The sequence below is a fragment of the Durio zibethinus genome, chromosome 24 (genome assembly GCF_047325235.1).
Source record: "Durio zibethinus cultivar Kanyao isolate XHJ-2024 chromosome 24, ASM4732523v1, whole genome shotgun sequence".
Lineage (NCBI taxonomy): Eukaryota > Viridiplantae > Streptophyta > Magnoliopsida > Malvales > Malvaceae > Durio > Durio zibethinus.
In genome coordinates, this window is record NC_143185.1 from 589,785 (window position 1) to 604,253 (window position 14,469).

The 14,469-nt window shown below is 31.6% G+C and overlaps 2 protein-coding genes across 2 annotated transcripts; both read left to right on the forward strand.

The window, feature by feature from the left end:
• The first annotated feature begins 741 nt into the window (after positions 1–741).
• On the forward strand, positions 742–5,215 carry LOC111316499 (putative receptor-like protein kinase At1g30570). Its single transcript, XM_022918446.2, has 8 exons — positions 742–1,692; positions 2,281–2,498; positions 2,591–2,796; positions 3,361–3,487; positions 3,652–3,723; positions 3,921–4,107; positions 4,196–4,328; positions 4,709–5,215. Exons 2-8 carry the CDS (start codon positions 2,348–2,350, stop codon positions 4,970–4,972), a joined length of 1,140 nt encoding a protein of 379 aa, XP_022774181.2. The 5' UTR covers positions 742–1,692; positions 2,281–2,347; the 3' UTR covers positions 4,973–5,215.
• Positions 5,216–10,104: 4,889 nt separating this feature from the next.
• On the forward strand, positions 10,105–13,690 carry LOC111316501 (transmembrane protein, putative (DUF677)). Its single transcript, XM_022918448.2, has 2 exons — positions 10,105–10,381; positions 10,468–13,690. The coding sequence occupies exons 1-2, from the start codon at positions 10,270–10,272 to the stop codon at positions 11,532–11,534; spliced, it is 1,179 nt and encodes a 392-aa protein (XP_022774183.1). The 5' UTR covers positions 10,105–10,269; the 3' UTR covers positions 11,535–13,690.
• The last annotated feature ends 779 nt before the right edge of the window (positions 13,691–14,469 follow it).

Sequence of the window (14,469 nt, forward strand, 5' to 3'; positions counted from 1 at the left end):
GACTGCTGATATTGCCCCCATACATGATAATTAGAAAAAAAAAAAAAAGCATCTCCAACTGAAACAACTTTGGCCGCATCTTAAGAAATAAAAAAAAATCATCCCCATCCATCTTTCATCATTCATGCTTAAGGCGACGAGAATCCAAAATGTTTCATCTTTCGTGTGAGAATTTAGAATAAACAAAAGGCGAAAAGAGAGCAGTGCTGCAGAGGTAGCCGTTTATATCTTCTTTGGCCTTTGCTTTATTAGTAGTTTTCAATATATTTTTTTTATCTGCTGCTGTAAGCTGTATACTAAAATAAAATAAAACAACATAAAGATAAAAACAACATTATTAAAATCACTGAGTAGGAGCAATGTCAATATAGCTGGCTGGTGGGGATAGCAACCCCACAGCTTTTGAGTGTCTCTCACTTGTTCTTTCTTTATTGCATACTTGTACATTTGTTTGTCTTCTGTCTCATTATATACAAGTCAGTATCTTTGCCACTTTTTTTTTTGTCCTTTTTTTTTACACTAGTATATTGATAAAAAGTACTTGTAAAATTTTTTTGTTCATTTTGTAGGAGTATTTAATCTGCTGTAGCCACGGTTAGAAAGATTATTGTATATTGTTAATAGTAGAATATTTTGATGTTAGAAATAGGAGTAGAAGTTTTTTGGGGTATATGTGCATATTCTACTGAGAACTGAGTAAGGTGTAAGTATATATAGTAATATAAAGAGTAAATGGCATCCGTTATTGTGAATTTTGATTTTTGAGCGTGTAAGGGGTGTTCTGTTCTGTTCTGTTCTGTTCTGTACTGTTCCAGCCCTAGCCCTGTACAGGACACACCAAATAAACACCTCGCAACTTGCAGTAGCGGACAACCATTATCTTGCTTTGCCTGCTTTACAGCCCACAAAAACAAAAACCAAAAAGGGAAAACACATCAAATTCAAATCAAAAGAAAGAAAGAAATACTACCAAAAAGAATAGTGCCTCCTTTCTTTCTTGTTTATCAATAGTCTCTTGTGCTTGTGCTTCAAAATTTTGAATCTTTTTGCTTCTTAGGTTTTTTGAACCATCAATCAATAGTAGATTTTTCTTACTTTGATTTGGTGTGTACATAAATTTGCTCAAGGAATTGTTGGGGTGGTTTGGTAGAGAGAGAATATTAACCATTAAACCCTGAGAGATAGATAGTATTGTCGGCGCAGGGTCACTTTCTGTCGGCATTGTCTGTATCCAACGATGATTCTCACTGACTATTAATTTCTATTTAATTTTTTATTCAAAAGTACAACGGAGATGGTAGATGCTTTGTTTTCATTAAACTTGCAGCCCAAAGCTGTCTCTGTGTTGTGTTGTTTCATTTCTTTTGATGATTTGGACCTTCCCTCACGTTTTTAAACCAGCTACACCTATTCCACCAACTTCAAGTATTGCTTCTCAATTCCTAATCACTGCTGTCTCTTTTGTCTGCCCACACCCTTTTCCTTGATTTCACTCATTCACTGTTATCTTGTTCTGGGTATCTCTTGATTTCTTCCCCCAAGTTCATAAAGTTTTCTGTTTCCTTCTATGTGAGGATATGGGTGATTTTTTCTCTGGGTGATTCTGCTTCTAATAGATCAATTCAATTTCTCATTTCCAAATGAAGCTGCTGTTTCTGGAGATCTGCCTGCATTATTTCTCTGGGAATACAGGTTTGAAGTTCGGACTTTATTCTGTATTTCCTTTTTCCGTCAATGTCTCACCATTTTTTGTCTGTGATTTGACTTAAAGTAGTTCCATTGTTTTGACGACCTATTGAATTTGGACCTTTTTAGGCTGTATCTGTAATTTATATGTCCAATTGACTTTCTTTTTTTTTTTTTCATTTGGGGAAAGGATTCAAACCAAACTCATAGAGTCATACATGTATCAACCATCGAGTCAAATATTTGGTAGCTCTATTAAATTTTTTTATTTACATTAGTATTCGGATAATTACAATGTTCGGCGCTTCTGTTCAATGGGTATTCAGTAGTACTGAATGTGAAATGTCCTAAACCGAGTTGCCTCTTTGAGTTTCGTCAGCTTTCATTTCCAATGCATTAACCAATGCAAAGCATCTTACTTCTATAAGATTGTCTTCCGCCTGCTAGCTACCAACTTGCTTGCATTATCCACGCATCTATAGGCATGGATCATATGTATGCCGTTTCATTTTATGCACACTGCTTTTGTTGTTTGAATGCGTATGTTGATTCCAGATAAAGATTTATCTGGTCGTGGCATCCTCTTTATTTCAGGTTCAATGTATAGTAAATTCAATCCCAGTAATACTGCCCCGCATAGCTGAAGTAGTTCCCGTACCAGATGTCAAGGACTCTTGCAGCAATATTAGGAGGTGCTGCAGGAGCCGTGGCATTGGTGGGAATAATTGGCTTGCTTATATGGTTCTGCCTATTTCACAAACGTGGTGTCTCGAGAACATCTGAGACAGGGTCTTCAGATCCATCTGTGCAAGGTAACATTTATGTCATGCTTGTTTCTGGGAGGTCCTTAAAGCCACAAGCACAGTGTAACTTGATTTGTGTTTTTTCTGTTGGCTTCTTCTAGGAAGACATCTTGGGGTTGAGTTATCATTACAGGATGCTAGACGTTTTGAGTTGGGGGAGTTGTCTTTGGCGACCAAAAATTTCAGTGATAGAAACCTGATTGGGGAAGGAAAATTTGGTGAGGTATATAAGGGTTTGCTTCAAGATGGGATTCTGGTTGCCATCAAAAAGCGAGCTGGAGCTCCTAGTCAGGAATTTATTGATGAGGTAATTACCACTTCCCTTCCCTTTACATAAAGGTGATTGCACAACATGTTGCCTTGATCATGGTAAAGGTCAATCATAACTAACATCCCTGATACAGAAAACTATTTTGTTTCAAGCACAAGCAGTTAATTGAGACTATTTCTCCCTTTTAAGATTCATGTTTATTTCCAAGTGAGGATTGCTTTCAAGTGTGGTAGAGATTTTTCAGAGGCTTCAAAAAATTCTAAAAAATAACTAGCTAATTTGAATTCCTAATTTAAATAATATTTAATTAGGGTATCTAGTATCTGTCAAAATATAGCAAAGAATATCATAGAACCTACACTCAGGTCTCAACCTGGCATAGGCTTATCCAAGTAATTAGTGGTCAGCATGTTGGTTAATCCTTTCGTATTGAGCTTAATATGAGGCTTGCACTTGGGTTGTATTCTAGCTTGTCATATTCTTTCTTCAGCCTTTAGTATGATGTGATTAAGATATAAAATCTGGATTTGCCTTTAAATTGGGTCAATAACTCTTGCGCAGTTTATCCTTTGATCTAATGGTACTGAACTTTACTCCTAGGCATGCTATCTTTCCTCTATTCAGCATCGGAATCTTGTCACTCTTTTGGGCTACTGCCAGGAAAATAATCAACAATTTCTAATTTACGAATATATACCCAATGGAAGCATTTCCATTCACTTGTACGGTAACTCTCTATCCAGTCACAATTCTTGTATTTATGAGCAGACTTTTCTGTCCTATTTTTTGTGTGTTATGGTGGGAGACCTCAGGCCAATGGTTTGGGATTTAATAGTGAAAATGAAATAGTACTTAATTCTGTATTGAAGTTTTCCTGATTTGTTTGTGCAGGAGCTGGTCAAGTGTCAGCTCAGAAGATAGAATTCAAGCATAGACTTTCAATAGCTCTGGGTGCAGCTAAAGGTGATCCTCTGCAAAATCAGTGAGCATTTGTGGCTTTCCTGGTATCAGTTTTTCTTTTCTTTAGATAAACTATCCAAATAGCAATAAGGGTCCTGCAAAATTCTTTTGTAAGCTTCTGTAACACTTTGAAATTCAGATGTTAACTTCGAAATTTTACTGCCTTATTTATGTTGTCTCAGTTACTTGTCCCTTTGCAGGCTTGGCCCATCTTCACTCTCTAAGTCCTCGATTGGTACATAAAGATTTCAAAACAGTAAACGTTCTTGTAGATGAGAATTTTATAGCTAAGGTTGCAGATGCAGGATTACATAATTTTCTGGGAAGAATTGATATTGCTGGACCTTCTTCTCAAGTGACAGCAGATGAAATATTCCTTGCTCCTGAGTATTATGCTTTGACTCTCTCTTCACTCTGTGATTGTTCTGGTGATGTATCATTCATAACACTTACCTGTATCCATTGACTAATGCAGGGTAAGGGAGTTTAGACGTTTTTCTGATAAGAGTGATTCATATAGTTTTGGAGTATTCCTTTTGGAGTTAGTAAGCGGGCGGGAAGCATCAGAATTACCATCTTCTGACTCCACATTTAACCTTGTTGAGTGGGTATGACATTGGTTTCATATGTGCACGTTATTTATGTGCTTTTGAAATATTATGATTTAGTATTAGGAGGAGATCTGTGCTTTTGAAATATTTGCTGGTCCTGCACAATTTATTTGTGTGTTTATAAATACTGTATTCCCAAACCACATGATTTAGTAGGTAGGCAGTTACTATAAAGATCATGGCTATCTGTATCTTGCTATTGAAAGATAGACTTAGGAGCATGCAATTTCTGCATGAAAGAGCATTTGAGAATTAGGTTGTGCTTGCACAGGCATGGTGATTGTAGCTACTCTTTTATAGTTTAAAAGTGGGTAGTAGTTGAATAACAGAATTTTTCTGGGAAGCTAAAATCGCCTGATACTTGTGTTTTTTGGAAGGTGCAAAATAGTCAGGATTACAGCAACATTTCCAGCATCATTGATCAGAGGTTGGGGAGTAGCTTCACAGCTGAAGGTATGGAAGAATTTATAAAGTTAATAGTCCGATGTTTGGAACCTTCAAGCGAGAGGAGACCTGCCATGAGCTATGTTGTAATGGAACTTGATCGGATACTTGATAAAGAGATGAGCTTGACGACCGTGATGGGGGAAGGAACCCCAACTGTGATCCTTGGAAGCCAGCTTTTTAGTGCAACAAAATAAAAGAAACTTGTAATGCCTCCAAATTGTGGGTGTGATCTTGGTGAAGTAGAATTTTTATTTTCTTTATGGAAACGTTAGAGAGGAGATTCAGCTGTTTGCTAAGTGTATAAAGAAGAGCTGTATTTTCTTTTTCTTTTTTTTTTTTAATTTTATTTTATTTTTTGCATGGTGTCATAAATGTGATGAGAAATGATGTTGTAAACCATTATTTGTTGTTAATAGTAAAGTGGTTGGTGTGATTTATACATTGTTTTGGGAAAACACTGGTCTCATCTGTGTGTAGTGGCTAAAATGCTAATGCTTTCAACTAATCGGTTTAAACTAAATACTGTCAGTATGTCATTTTTTTCGTCATTCAAAGAAAACGCTAATCAAAATTGAGAAAATCGCATGTAAATCTTTTATCTAAATGCACCATATTTACAGTAGAGACTGTCACGTATGCCATGTGGCAGTCTTGTTTATTTTTTATTTTTTATTTTTTTATCTCCATCTATTTTTTAAAATTTTTTTTAAACGGGTGTGAGAGTCACATTTTTTTGTTTCTAAGGGGTGGGATCTGATTTTTTTTATTTTGGTTTATTATTGGACTCACCTGGTTTTTTTTTTTATTTTTTTTTAAAGGTTTGGAGCCCACATTTTTTACATTGATTTTTTGGTGTGGGATCCACATTTTTTCATTATTTTTATTTTTGTAATTTTTTTATTATGTTCAATAATTTTAAAAATAAAAAATATATATCTTTAAAAATTTTTTGGGACTGACTTATACCCTTTTTTTTTTTAATTTTTTCTGCTTCCTTCTTTAAATTTTCAAAGAAAACTTCTTCTTTTTTTGTTTTAATTTTATTTTGAAACTCACTTGATAGCTATCATGGGTATACTACATTTCTTTTTAACTTTTTCTTTTTAAGGTTTACATAATTGATAAATACTTTGATTGATTTAAATTTTTTTTGTTATATCAATGATATATAACAACATGTCAAGTCATTTGATTTTTTAAAAATTTTTTTGTTAACTATTTTTTATATTTAATGGTTTTTATATTTTAATTTTTTTAATATGGTTCATTTGATATTATTATTAAAAATATATATTTAATTTTTTTATTTTTTTAATTAGATTATTTTTAAAAAAAGTATATTAGTGGATGTGTTGGCATTTTAAAATTGTTTTTTTAGTTTTGTAATTTAATTCATGATATAAATTTTTTGATAAAAATTCATTCATTGCTAATATCATGCGCGAATTCAATTTTCTTTTTTTTTTTTGTTTGGCTTTCATCTTTTTTTTTGTCTTTTTTAAAATTTTTTTCTTTTTTAAAAACATTAGATTTCTTTTATTAAAAAAAACAAGGAATGTGTGTGTATAGCGTCTAATTTTTTTTTTTTACATTTTACTTTTTTTAAAATTTTTTTAATTACAAATATTTCGTAACAAAAGAAATCGGCAAATTAATTTTTGAAAAAAAAAGTCAATATGGGTATATATAAAAAAAACACCCATATTTGATGGATTTCAATTTGTTTGAATTTGATAAATGTATATTTTTAAAAAATTGAGATTGACTCGAGTCTTTTGAAAAATTCGAATTTAGTCGGAAACAACTTTAGAGTGTGTATCCCATCCGAATATATAAATATATGTTTTATTATTTATTTTATTTTTATATATTAATAAATTTATTATTTAATATCTTAATTTATTAAATCTACATGTTTATCCCCATTTGTCTTTCTTTTCTTTACCTTTTTCATTTCTCTTTATTTAAAAAAATTATCTTTTTTTTATTACATCAATTTTGTAAATAAAGAAATCGATCGATATAAGTGTAACAAAACAACTTATATCCTATATATTTTTATTCTACCTAATGCAATATGCTTCATTTTTTTTTTAAATTTACTAAATCGGGGTCCAATCAAATTAGGGCTTAGGGTTTTTTGTCATATTTCAAGTTATAAACAATTTTATTTTTAATTATTGATTTTATTCTATATTTATATGTTATATTATTAATAAAATTATTACTTAATATTTTTGTTTAATGTAAATATTATATTTATATATAATTAAAATTTAATTCATGCATGCATCCAACTTTTTATAGAATATATTCTCTTTTAAAAAATTAGGATCGGATCGAATAAGGGTTTAGGGTTTTTTGTTATGCTTCCGGCACATATACAATTCTATTTTTAATTATTGATTTTACTTTATATTTATATATTATTATAATAATAAAATTATTATTTAATATTTTTATTTAATAAAAATATTATATTTATATATAATTAAAATTTAATTCTGCGTACATCCAATCATCTTATAGATAAATTATCTAGGATATACATTATGTATTACGTGCCATTCATATTATTTTTATTTTTTTATGTTGACACATGTAATCTCTTTAATTTTTATTTTTTTATAAAAATCTTAATTCAAAAAGTTTTCCCTTAAGGCCAACCTTCGTGCTTTTTTTTCATGGGATCCATTTTCATAATTTGTTTTGATTTAATTTTCTTATGTATCTTATTAGAATTTTTAATGCGATTCATTTTTTGAACTTTTTTCATTGAACTCTACTTTTTCTAGATTTTTCCTTTGATATCACAAGTAATTTTTTTTAAGTGTTTTAACAAATATCTTTTTTTTTTTTAACTAACTTAATATCCAATTTTATCCATTTTCTTTTTTTTTTCTTATTTTCTAAAAGTTTTGATAAATTTATATATATATATATTTTTATCAAAGGTATGCCGCGTGATTTTTTTTTTAATTGTTAACCTTTTTTTTTCTTTTTATATATTTAATAAATAAAATTTTAATTTTTTTATGGCTGACTTCATCTCAAGGTACGTCACGTGCCAAGTAATTTGATTATATTTTTCTCTTTTGTTTTTTAATTTTTTTCTTTTTACTTCTTTCTTTATTTATTTAACAAAAAATTATAATATTTTTAAAAATTTAATTCATTTTATATTATTATTAAGATATATATATATATATATATATTTTTCGTTTTTCTCCTTGAATATTTTTTAAAAAAATTGACAAATATGTTGATGTCACATTAGGATTTGATTTTTTCCTTTCATTAAATTTATTTTTTTAAGACCAACTTCATACCAATTGCATGCGATATATTTGCTTTTTTATTCTTTATTCTTTTTCTATTTTTTTATACTTAATAAATATTTTAATGAATTTATTTTTTGTGATCCCTTGATCCTAAGCGTATATTACTTATCGTCATTTGCTTCTTTTTTTTTTTTTTTTTTTCTCTTTCAAATTTCTTTAAAATTTAATAACTTTTAAAAAATTTTAAATTTTTAAAATTTTTAAAGAAGTGGGATCCATTTAATATTATTGATTTAATATGTATTTTTTATTTGATAATTTAAAAAAAATTACAGAAATTCGCCCTCACATAAGGATTATTTTTGTTCTTTTTTCAATCTTTTTTTTAAAATCCCTAATATAACGTTATTTTTATTATTTCATTTTATTATATATATATATTATATTAATCAAATTATCATTTAATACCTTAATTTAATTAATCTACTTTTTTATTTGTTTCATATTTTTTTTGTTTTTTATTTTTATTTTTTATTAAGTTAATTTAATTAAAAAAAAAGAAGTCGATTGAGATGTTTACATCACAACTCCATTTAGGTGTTTTCTTTTTTAATAAAAAAAATTTTAATTAAATCAATTTTATAATAAAAATTGTTGGTTGATAAAACTTTTAAAATAATCTGTATTCGATAAGTTTGATTTATCTTGATTAGATAAAGGGATGAACTTTTTTAAATCGAGATTAGATTGAAACAAGTAGCTTTTTTTAAAGAAAGAAGAGATCGAGGTGAAAATATTTTTAAGATATTTTATCTCAACTAATTTTAAAGTATATATAAAAATATTTTTTTATTATTAATTTTGTTTTATATGCATTATATTAATATAATGATTATTTGACTAATCAATTTAAGAACTTAATAATTTAAGTTTAATAGAAGTGTCTATGTTATAATCCGATGAGCTTTTTTTTTAATTATCTCTTTGCTTTTTAAGTTTTTTTAACTTTTTAAAATTAGATATCTTTCGTTAAAAAAAAAAAAGGCAATTGAAATAGCCATGTGTCATCTCCATTTTTTTGTTGTCTTTTACCTTTTTTCTGTTTTTAAATTAGGTGGATTTTATAATTAAAAATCGCTTAATTAAATATGATAAGATAAAAAAATTTAATATGTGATAATGCGTAATTATTTTGTTAGTTTAAATTAGTATTGTCATTATATTTTATTGAGTTGCAGGTTTTTCTTTATCGATTGAAGCCCTCCCTTCACCGCCGTCATGGTAATGGTGTATAAGATTTATAACTACTCCTCTTAGTACTGGACAGTTACCTAGTTAATATTTAGATCCGACTTTACCCAAACTTTTTTGGTTCAACATTTCCCACTTGTCAGATTTGTTGAACAATTTTTAGATATCAAACGGACCTCTCCCAAAAGTAATTTTAATGTGACCGATTTCCTCTATTTTGCAATCAGTTTTGCTACAACACCTATTCCTTTGCCTAATTGTCCATCTTTTCCAATTGTGATTTCTACATTATGGATGGCCGTGTCCAGGGGTATTTCTGTTGAAGTAGATTCTTCCTTTTTGTCAATCAAAATACCTTCTCAAACTATATAAGTTACTATTAGTAAATAGATGGTTCAATCGATTAATGTTTATTTTTTTTAATGAAAAGATTTTTAATTTGAATTTTATCGATGATCACTTGTTGATGTCATTTCGAATATACGACTTATAATTATTTATCTTAAACTATTAAGTATAATATATTTTATTTTAATTTAAAAAACTAAATAACTTATCTACTCTTAAATTTTTCTTATAAAATATAAAAAACAATATAAATTCGTTACAAAGCATTCGACTTTCTATATATAAATAATGATATCTATATAAATGAATATATATCTAATAATTTATATATATATTTTAATTTAAAATTAATATTATTATTTTTTTTATTAACGAAAAAATGTATAATTTATTTAAATTTTAATAATCTTAAATACAAAAGATACAAAAACGCACATAGGATAAAATCACGACGGTATTATTAACAAATACGATAAAATCTTAATGCTCGGTGCTGGCTAACTACTAGCAGTAAGGGTTTTTTATTGGTTGCCAATGTGGTCGACTCTTTCCGCCTCTTTCTTCTACTATTTCCTAATATAACTGGTAGTTATTACGTACTAAACAAGAATATGCAGTGCCTCTCCTTCAAATCATCGCCCCGGAGCCCCACCTCGCCTCCAACTCAAACTCAAACTCAAACTCAAACAATCGATCCCAATTCTCTTCCCCCACTTTCCCAAGGTAAAGTCATGAGACACTCTGATTTTTTTTGCTTGCACGGCCAGCGTTTGTGTAAATGCCTCATCAAACTTGCTTTCTTGTTCCAGGGAATTCGACTGACGGAACGCCCAGATCCAGCACCACTCAGCTCTCGCCCACCACATTCAATCTCAGTGACGAGTATACTCTTACTGTGCAGACCAATTCTTACAATGAGATACGCTCTAGGATTGAAGAGCAATTGCAAGTTGAGAATGTTATTGAAAACGGGGATACGGATACCCATCAGCTGCGCTTGTCGCAGGTGCTGCAGCCCAACAGAGATTGCGTCCATCAAGCTCTTCGCCACACCAACCCCAAAGCTACTCTCACTCGTTTGGTTTCTACCTACTTTGATCACAGCGAAAATATCACCGCTCTCTGCCTCTTGCTCTACCAATGCATATATCGTGCTCGTACCCTCTATGCTCCTATTACTGACCTTCTTGAACTATTCCCATATGACCTAAATTCCATCACTCAATCGCAGTGTAACTGGGCATTCGATATTTTCCTCCAATTCGATAGCCTTGACAATCCTTTTCCTTGTCCTGACTCCCATAACTTCAACGAAATGCGGCGTAGTTTCTCCCAGCTCAAGGAGCAGCTTGATCACCGCCTCCTCAAATCCCGTTCTAGAGTTCACTTCCTCCACCGCGCAACTACTAACTCTGCCATTTGCCTAATTGGCACTGTTGTTGGAGTTGTTGTGTCAGCCGTGGTTATCTCCACTCATGCCCTTGGTGCCATTGTAGGCCTTGTAGCTACCCCACTTTGTCCCGTTTATGTTCCAAGTGATCTCAAGAAGAAACAGCTTGTTCATATGGCTCAACTTGATGCTGCTGCCCAGGGAACTTATGTCCATAACAATGATCTTGACACCATTGACCGCCTTATTGCCTTGTTGTATACTGCAGTTGAAGGCGACAGGCAGCTTATACGATTTGGATTGGAGAGGGATAGGGACATATACCCCATCCATGAAGTCGTGAAACATCTGCGCAATAGCCACAGCAATTTTTTTGACCAGCTCAAAGAACTTGAGGAACATATATGCTTATGCTTTAATGCTGTCAATAAATTCAGAGCTAAGCTCCTCAACCAGATCCATCTTCATCAATCTTCTAATTCATGATCATTTGGTAGCTTTTTTCTTCCAATTTACTCTGTCAATGTGTATAGCCATACATCATCGTAACATGCTTTGACTTTTCCCACCGCCACCGGCCCTGCTTTTTAACTTTGAGCTGTCATGGCTATATATGCGCTTTTTAAATGACTAATTCTTGAATCCTTGTGCTTTTAAGAGCCCTGCAGGAAGATGCCTTTCATACTTCAACCTTATATTTCTTGCCGTTAATTTATATGTCTGCAAAACTGATTTAGCTTTAATAAGAATGAGATGATGTTATGTTGTTTCATCATTTGCAACTTTCTGATTTTGTCCAGGATTATGTCAGTCATTATATGGTTACAATGTTGATAGCTTATCTGTGGCTTTATCAAGCGTTTAAATATTATAAGGTTCTCTGGTTCTCACTAACCAGCTTAATGGGATAATATACAGAAACATTATAAACTTGACCCTTTATTACTGCACATTCACTGTCGATAGTAGTGTTTATTATCCTTACTGTACATACTTTAAGGAGCCCTTGTCTTTTATTGAAAATTTCTCATCTACTTATAAGAAGATTTCATCGGCGTTGCCACATTGGTATGATGTAACAGTTTATCAGCATCAATCACATATCGTAGGAATAGTTTCAGCTAGGAAGGCTAGTTGCTGTGTGATAAGAACTACATTGCTATGTGGCAATGGAAATTTATTGAACAGCTGAGTAGAGACTGATAACAACCAATATGAAGGAAGATCAGATTTTGGCTCTTAGCAGGCATTCCCATTGAATGATAATAAAAAGAATTTTGTTTCCGCGAAGAAATTGGTATGATCTTACTGTGAACTAACTGTATTTATTTTTTCAGTTTGTATTGAAACATAAGAGATTTTTGTTCTTTCATGTTATTTGAAACATACATAGAGCACAGAATTACTGCCCAGTAAGTGTAAAGGCTCTGCTCTGTTTCTGATATTCCTGTCAACGTGATAGTAATGTATAAGAGATAATATTTTCATTTGTAACTTTGATATCAACAATATCGAGTAAAGTGTTTCAGGGACTCGCTCTAGTTTATTGTTGTTTAGACAGCCACGGGTATAGAATCTGTTGACTTGAAAGTTGAAAGAAGAGGAGAATTTAATGAGAAAGCCTACATTTGCGTGGTATATGACGGAGTATTGAATTTTAGTTTCATAATTTTAAAGTTTAAATTCTAACAACTTCAAATGTAAAAAAAATATACAGGTAAGGAAATTATTTGAAGTAAAAATGAGTAAAATGGTATCTTGAATCGTGTTTAACTTTTTGCCGTAGAGTAAAATTTCAAGGTTGCAAAAGGGTTCGGCTTCTAATGCATTTCTTTAGGCCTAGTGTAGTCTAACAAATCAGATCATTTCATTGTTTTCTTGTTTCCGAATTGTCTGTCTTTCCCTTATACCTAATACTAAAAGGCTAAAACTCAATATGCTAAAAACAAAAGCCCTGCCTGCATGCGGTACTCCCTGGCCTGCTCTATCCGAAATCTGAATTAACCGGAAATAACAATAACCAAAGGAAAGGTGTTAGATTTTGGCTGATCCCTGTGGGTTGTCCAAATCTCAATTCTTGTAACAGAAGAGAGAAGATAGATGATATTCAAGAAGTAGAGGCGTCAAAGGCAGACAGTGAGATTTTTCTCAGTGTGCTTCGGGTTCAGGCAGCCCTTCAAGTTTCTCTGCGATGGAACTTTCGTTCACCTTCTTCACAATGGCTTAACATCCGCGACAAGGCTCTCTCCAATTGTCTTTCTGCCTCTGTCAAGCTTTTCACCACCAGGTTCGCCTCCCCTTTTTTTTTTTTTTTTTTTTTTCTCTAAAGATAATTGCATTTTTTATGAAAGTCTTAACACTTTTTTGTTTGTGTGTGTGTGTGTGTGTGTGTGTGTGTGTGTGTGTGGGCGGGGGGGGGGGGGGGGAGAGGGGAGGGTTTCAGCTTTCTTCTGGCGGAGCTGAAAATACTTGGTGCGTCCCAGTCTGCTTCCTTCCAAGCAGCTCGTAAACTTGCAATTGAAAGGCAATCCCTTTTTTTGGTCGTAAATTTTGAATCTGGTAGAGGGCATTAGCCTTCACCACTTCACTAGTACTATCACTTTTGCTTCTGAATTATGATGGCGGCGTGGCTTCTCTTTTTATTTTTTGTTCTTTTGACAATATTTGTGGAAAGTTAATCATATTCAATTTTTTACTAGTTTGGTTTCTTTCTATGAATTAAATTTGTTTGAACTGTAATTGAGCCTCATATTCAGATGTGATCATGAGAAGAGGGTCAATGCTGTTGCTTGTATTGCGGAGGTCATTGGAGAACATAATTCTGAGCACTTTTTTGATGCTAACCCAGGACTTTGATCTCCGAAAATAACTTCAGAAGGCAACGTTCTTTCCTTTTCTTCACCTTTTATGTTGCTATTTGGTCTATTATTTTGAGTTTTATGTATCTAAGTTCCTTCAAGGATATATTATTATTATTTGCACCAACTTAAAATTTATAGAATTTGGAGATTCTACATTTTCTGTTATTAAATCTCCTTAATTGAATATGTATTAAAATTTTCCTTTGAACATGTACTCTAATTCGTGTCTTTGTCTTCCTTTAGGTGCCTAATGTTCCTTTAATATTTGGTCTAAGAAATGCCCCTTTCCTTGAGCCACCATCTAAATTTCAGTGTGAGTTTGTCAAAATCCTCTGAAGAAAAATGCTTCATACGACTGAGAAGGAATATAAGGCATTAGAGAAGGGTATTACTAGCGTTTCTGCATTCTCACAGTCCAGGGTTTTTGCCACATAATACCAGGGATTATTCTAGAAAGGAAAAAAATGTAAAGGATATTTGACTGCATTTCTAACACAAATTAGCTTATGACATGAGCAGTAAACTGTAATAAAATATAATTGAGAGACAAAACATGGTTG

What these genes read in the sequence shown, in the direction of transcription:
- LOC111316499 (XM_022918446.2), top strand. Translation starts at nt 2,348, where the DNA reads ATGTCAAGGACTCTTGCAGCAATATTAGGAGGTGCTGCAGGAGCCGTG. An exon ending in TTCAGATCCATCTGTGCAAG is followed by an intron (nt 2,499 to 2,590) that starts GTAACATTTATG and finishes GGCTTCTTCTAG; the next exon opens with GAAGACATCTTGGGGTTGAG. An exon ending in AGCTCTGGGTGCAGCTAAAG is followed by an intron (nt 3,724 to 3,920) that starts GTGATCCTCTGC and finishes GTCCCTTTGCAG; the next exon opens with GCTTGGCCCATCTTCACTCT.
- LOC111316501 (XM_022918448.2), top strand. Translation starts at nt 10,270, where the DNA reads ATGCAGTGCCTCTCCTTCAAATCATCGCCCCGGAGCCCCACCTCGCCT. An exon ending in TCTTCCCCCACTTTCCCAAG is followed by an intron (nt 10,382 to 10,467) that starts GTAAAGTCATGA and finishes TTCTTGTTCCAG; the next exon opens with GGAATTCGACTGACGGAACG.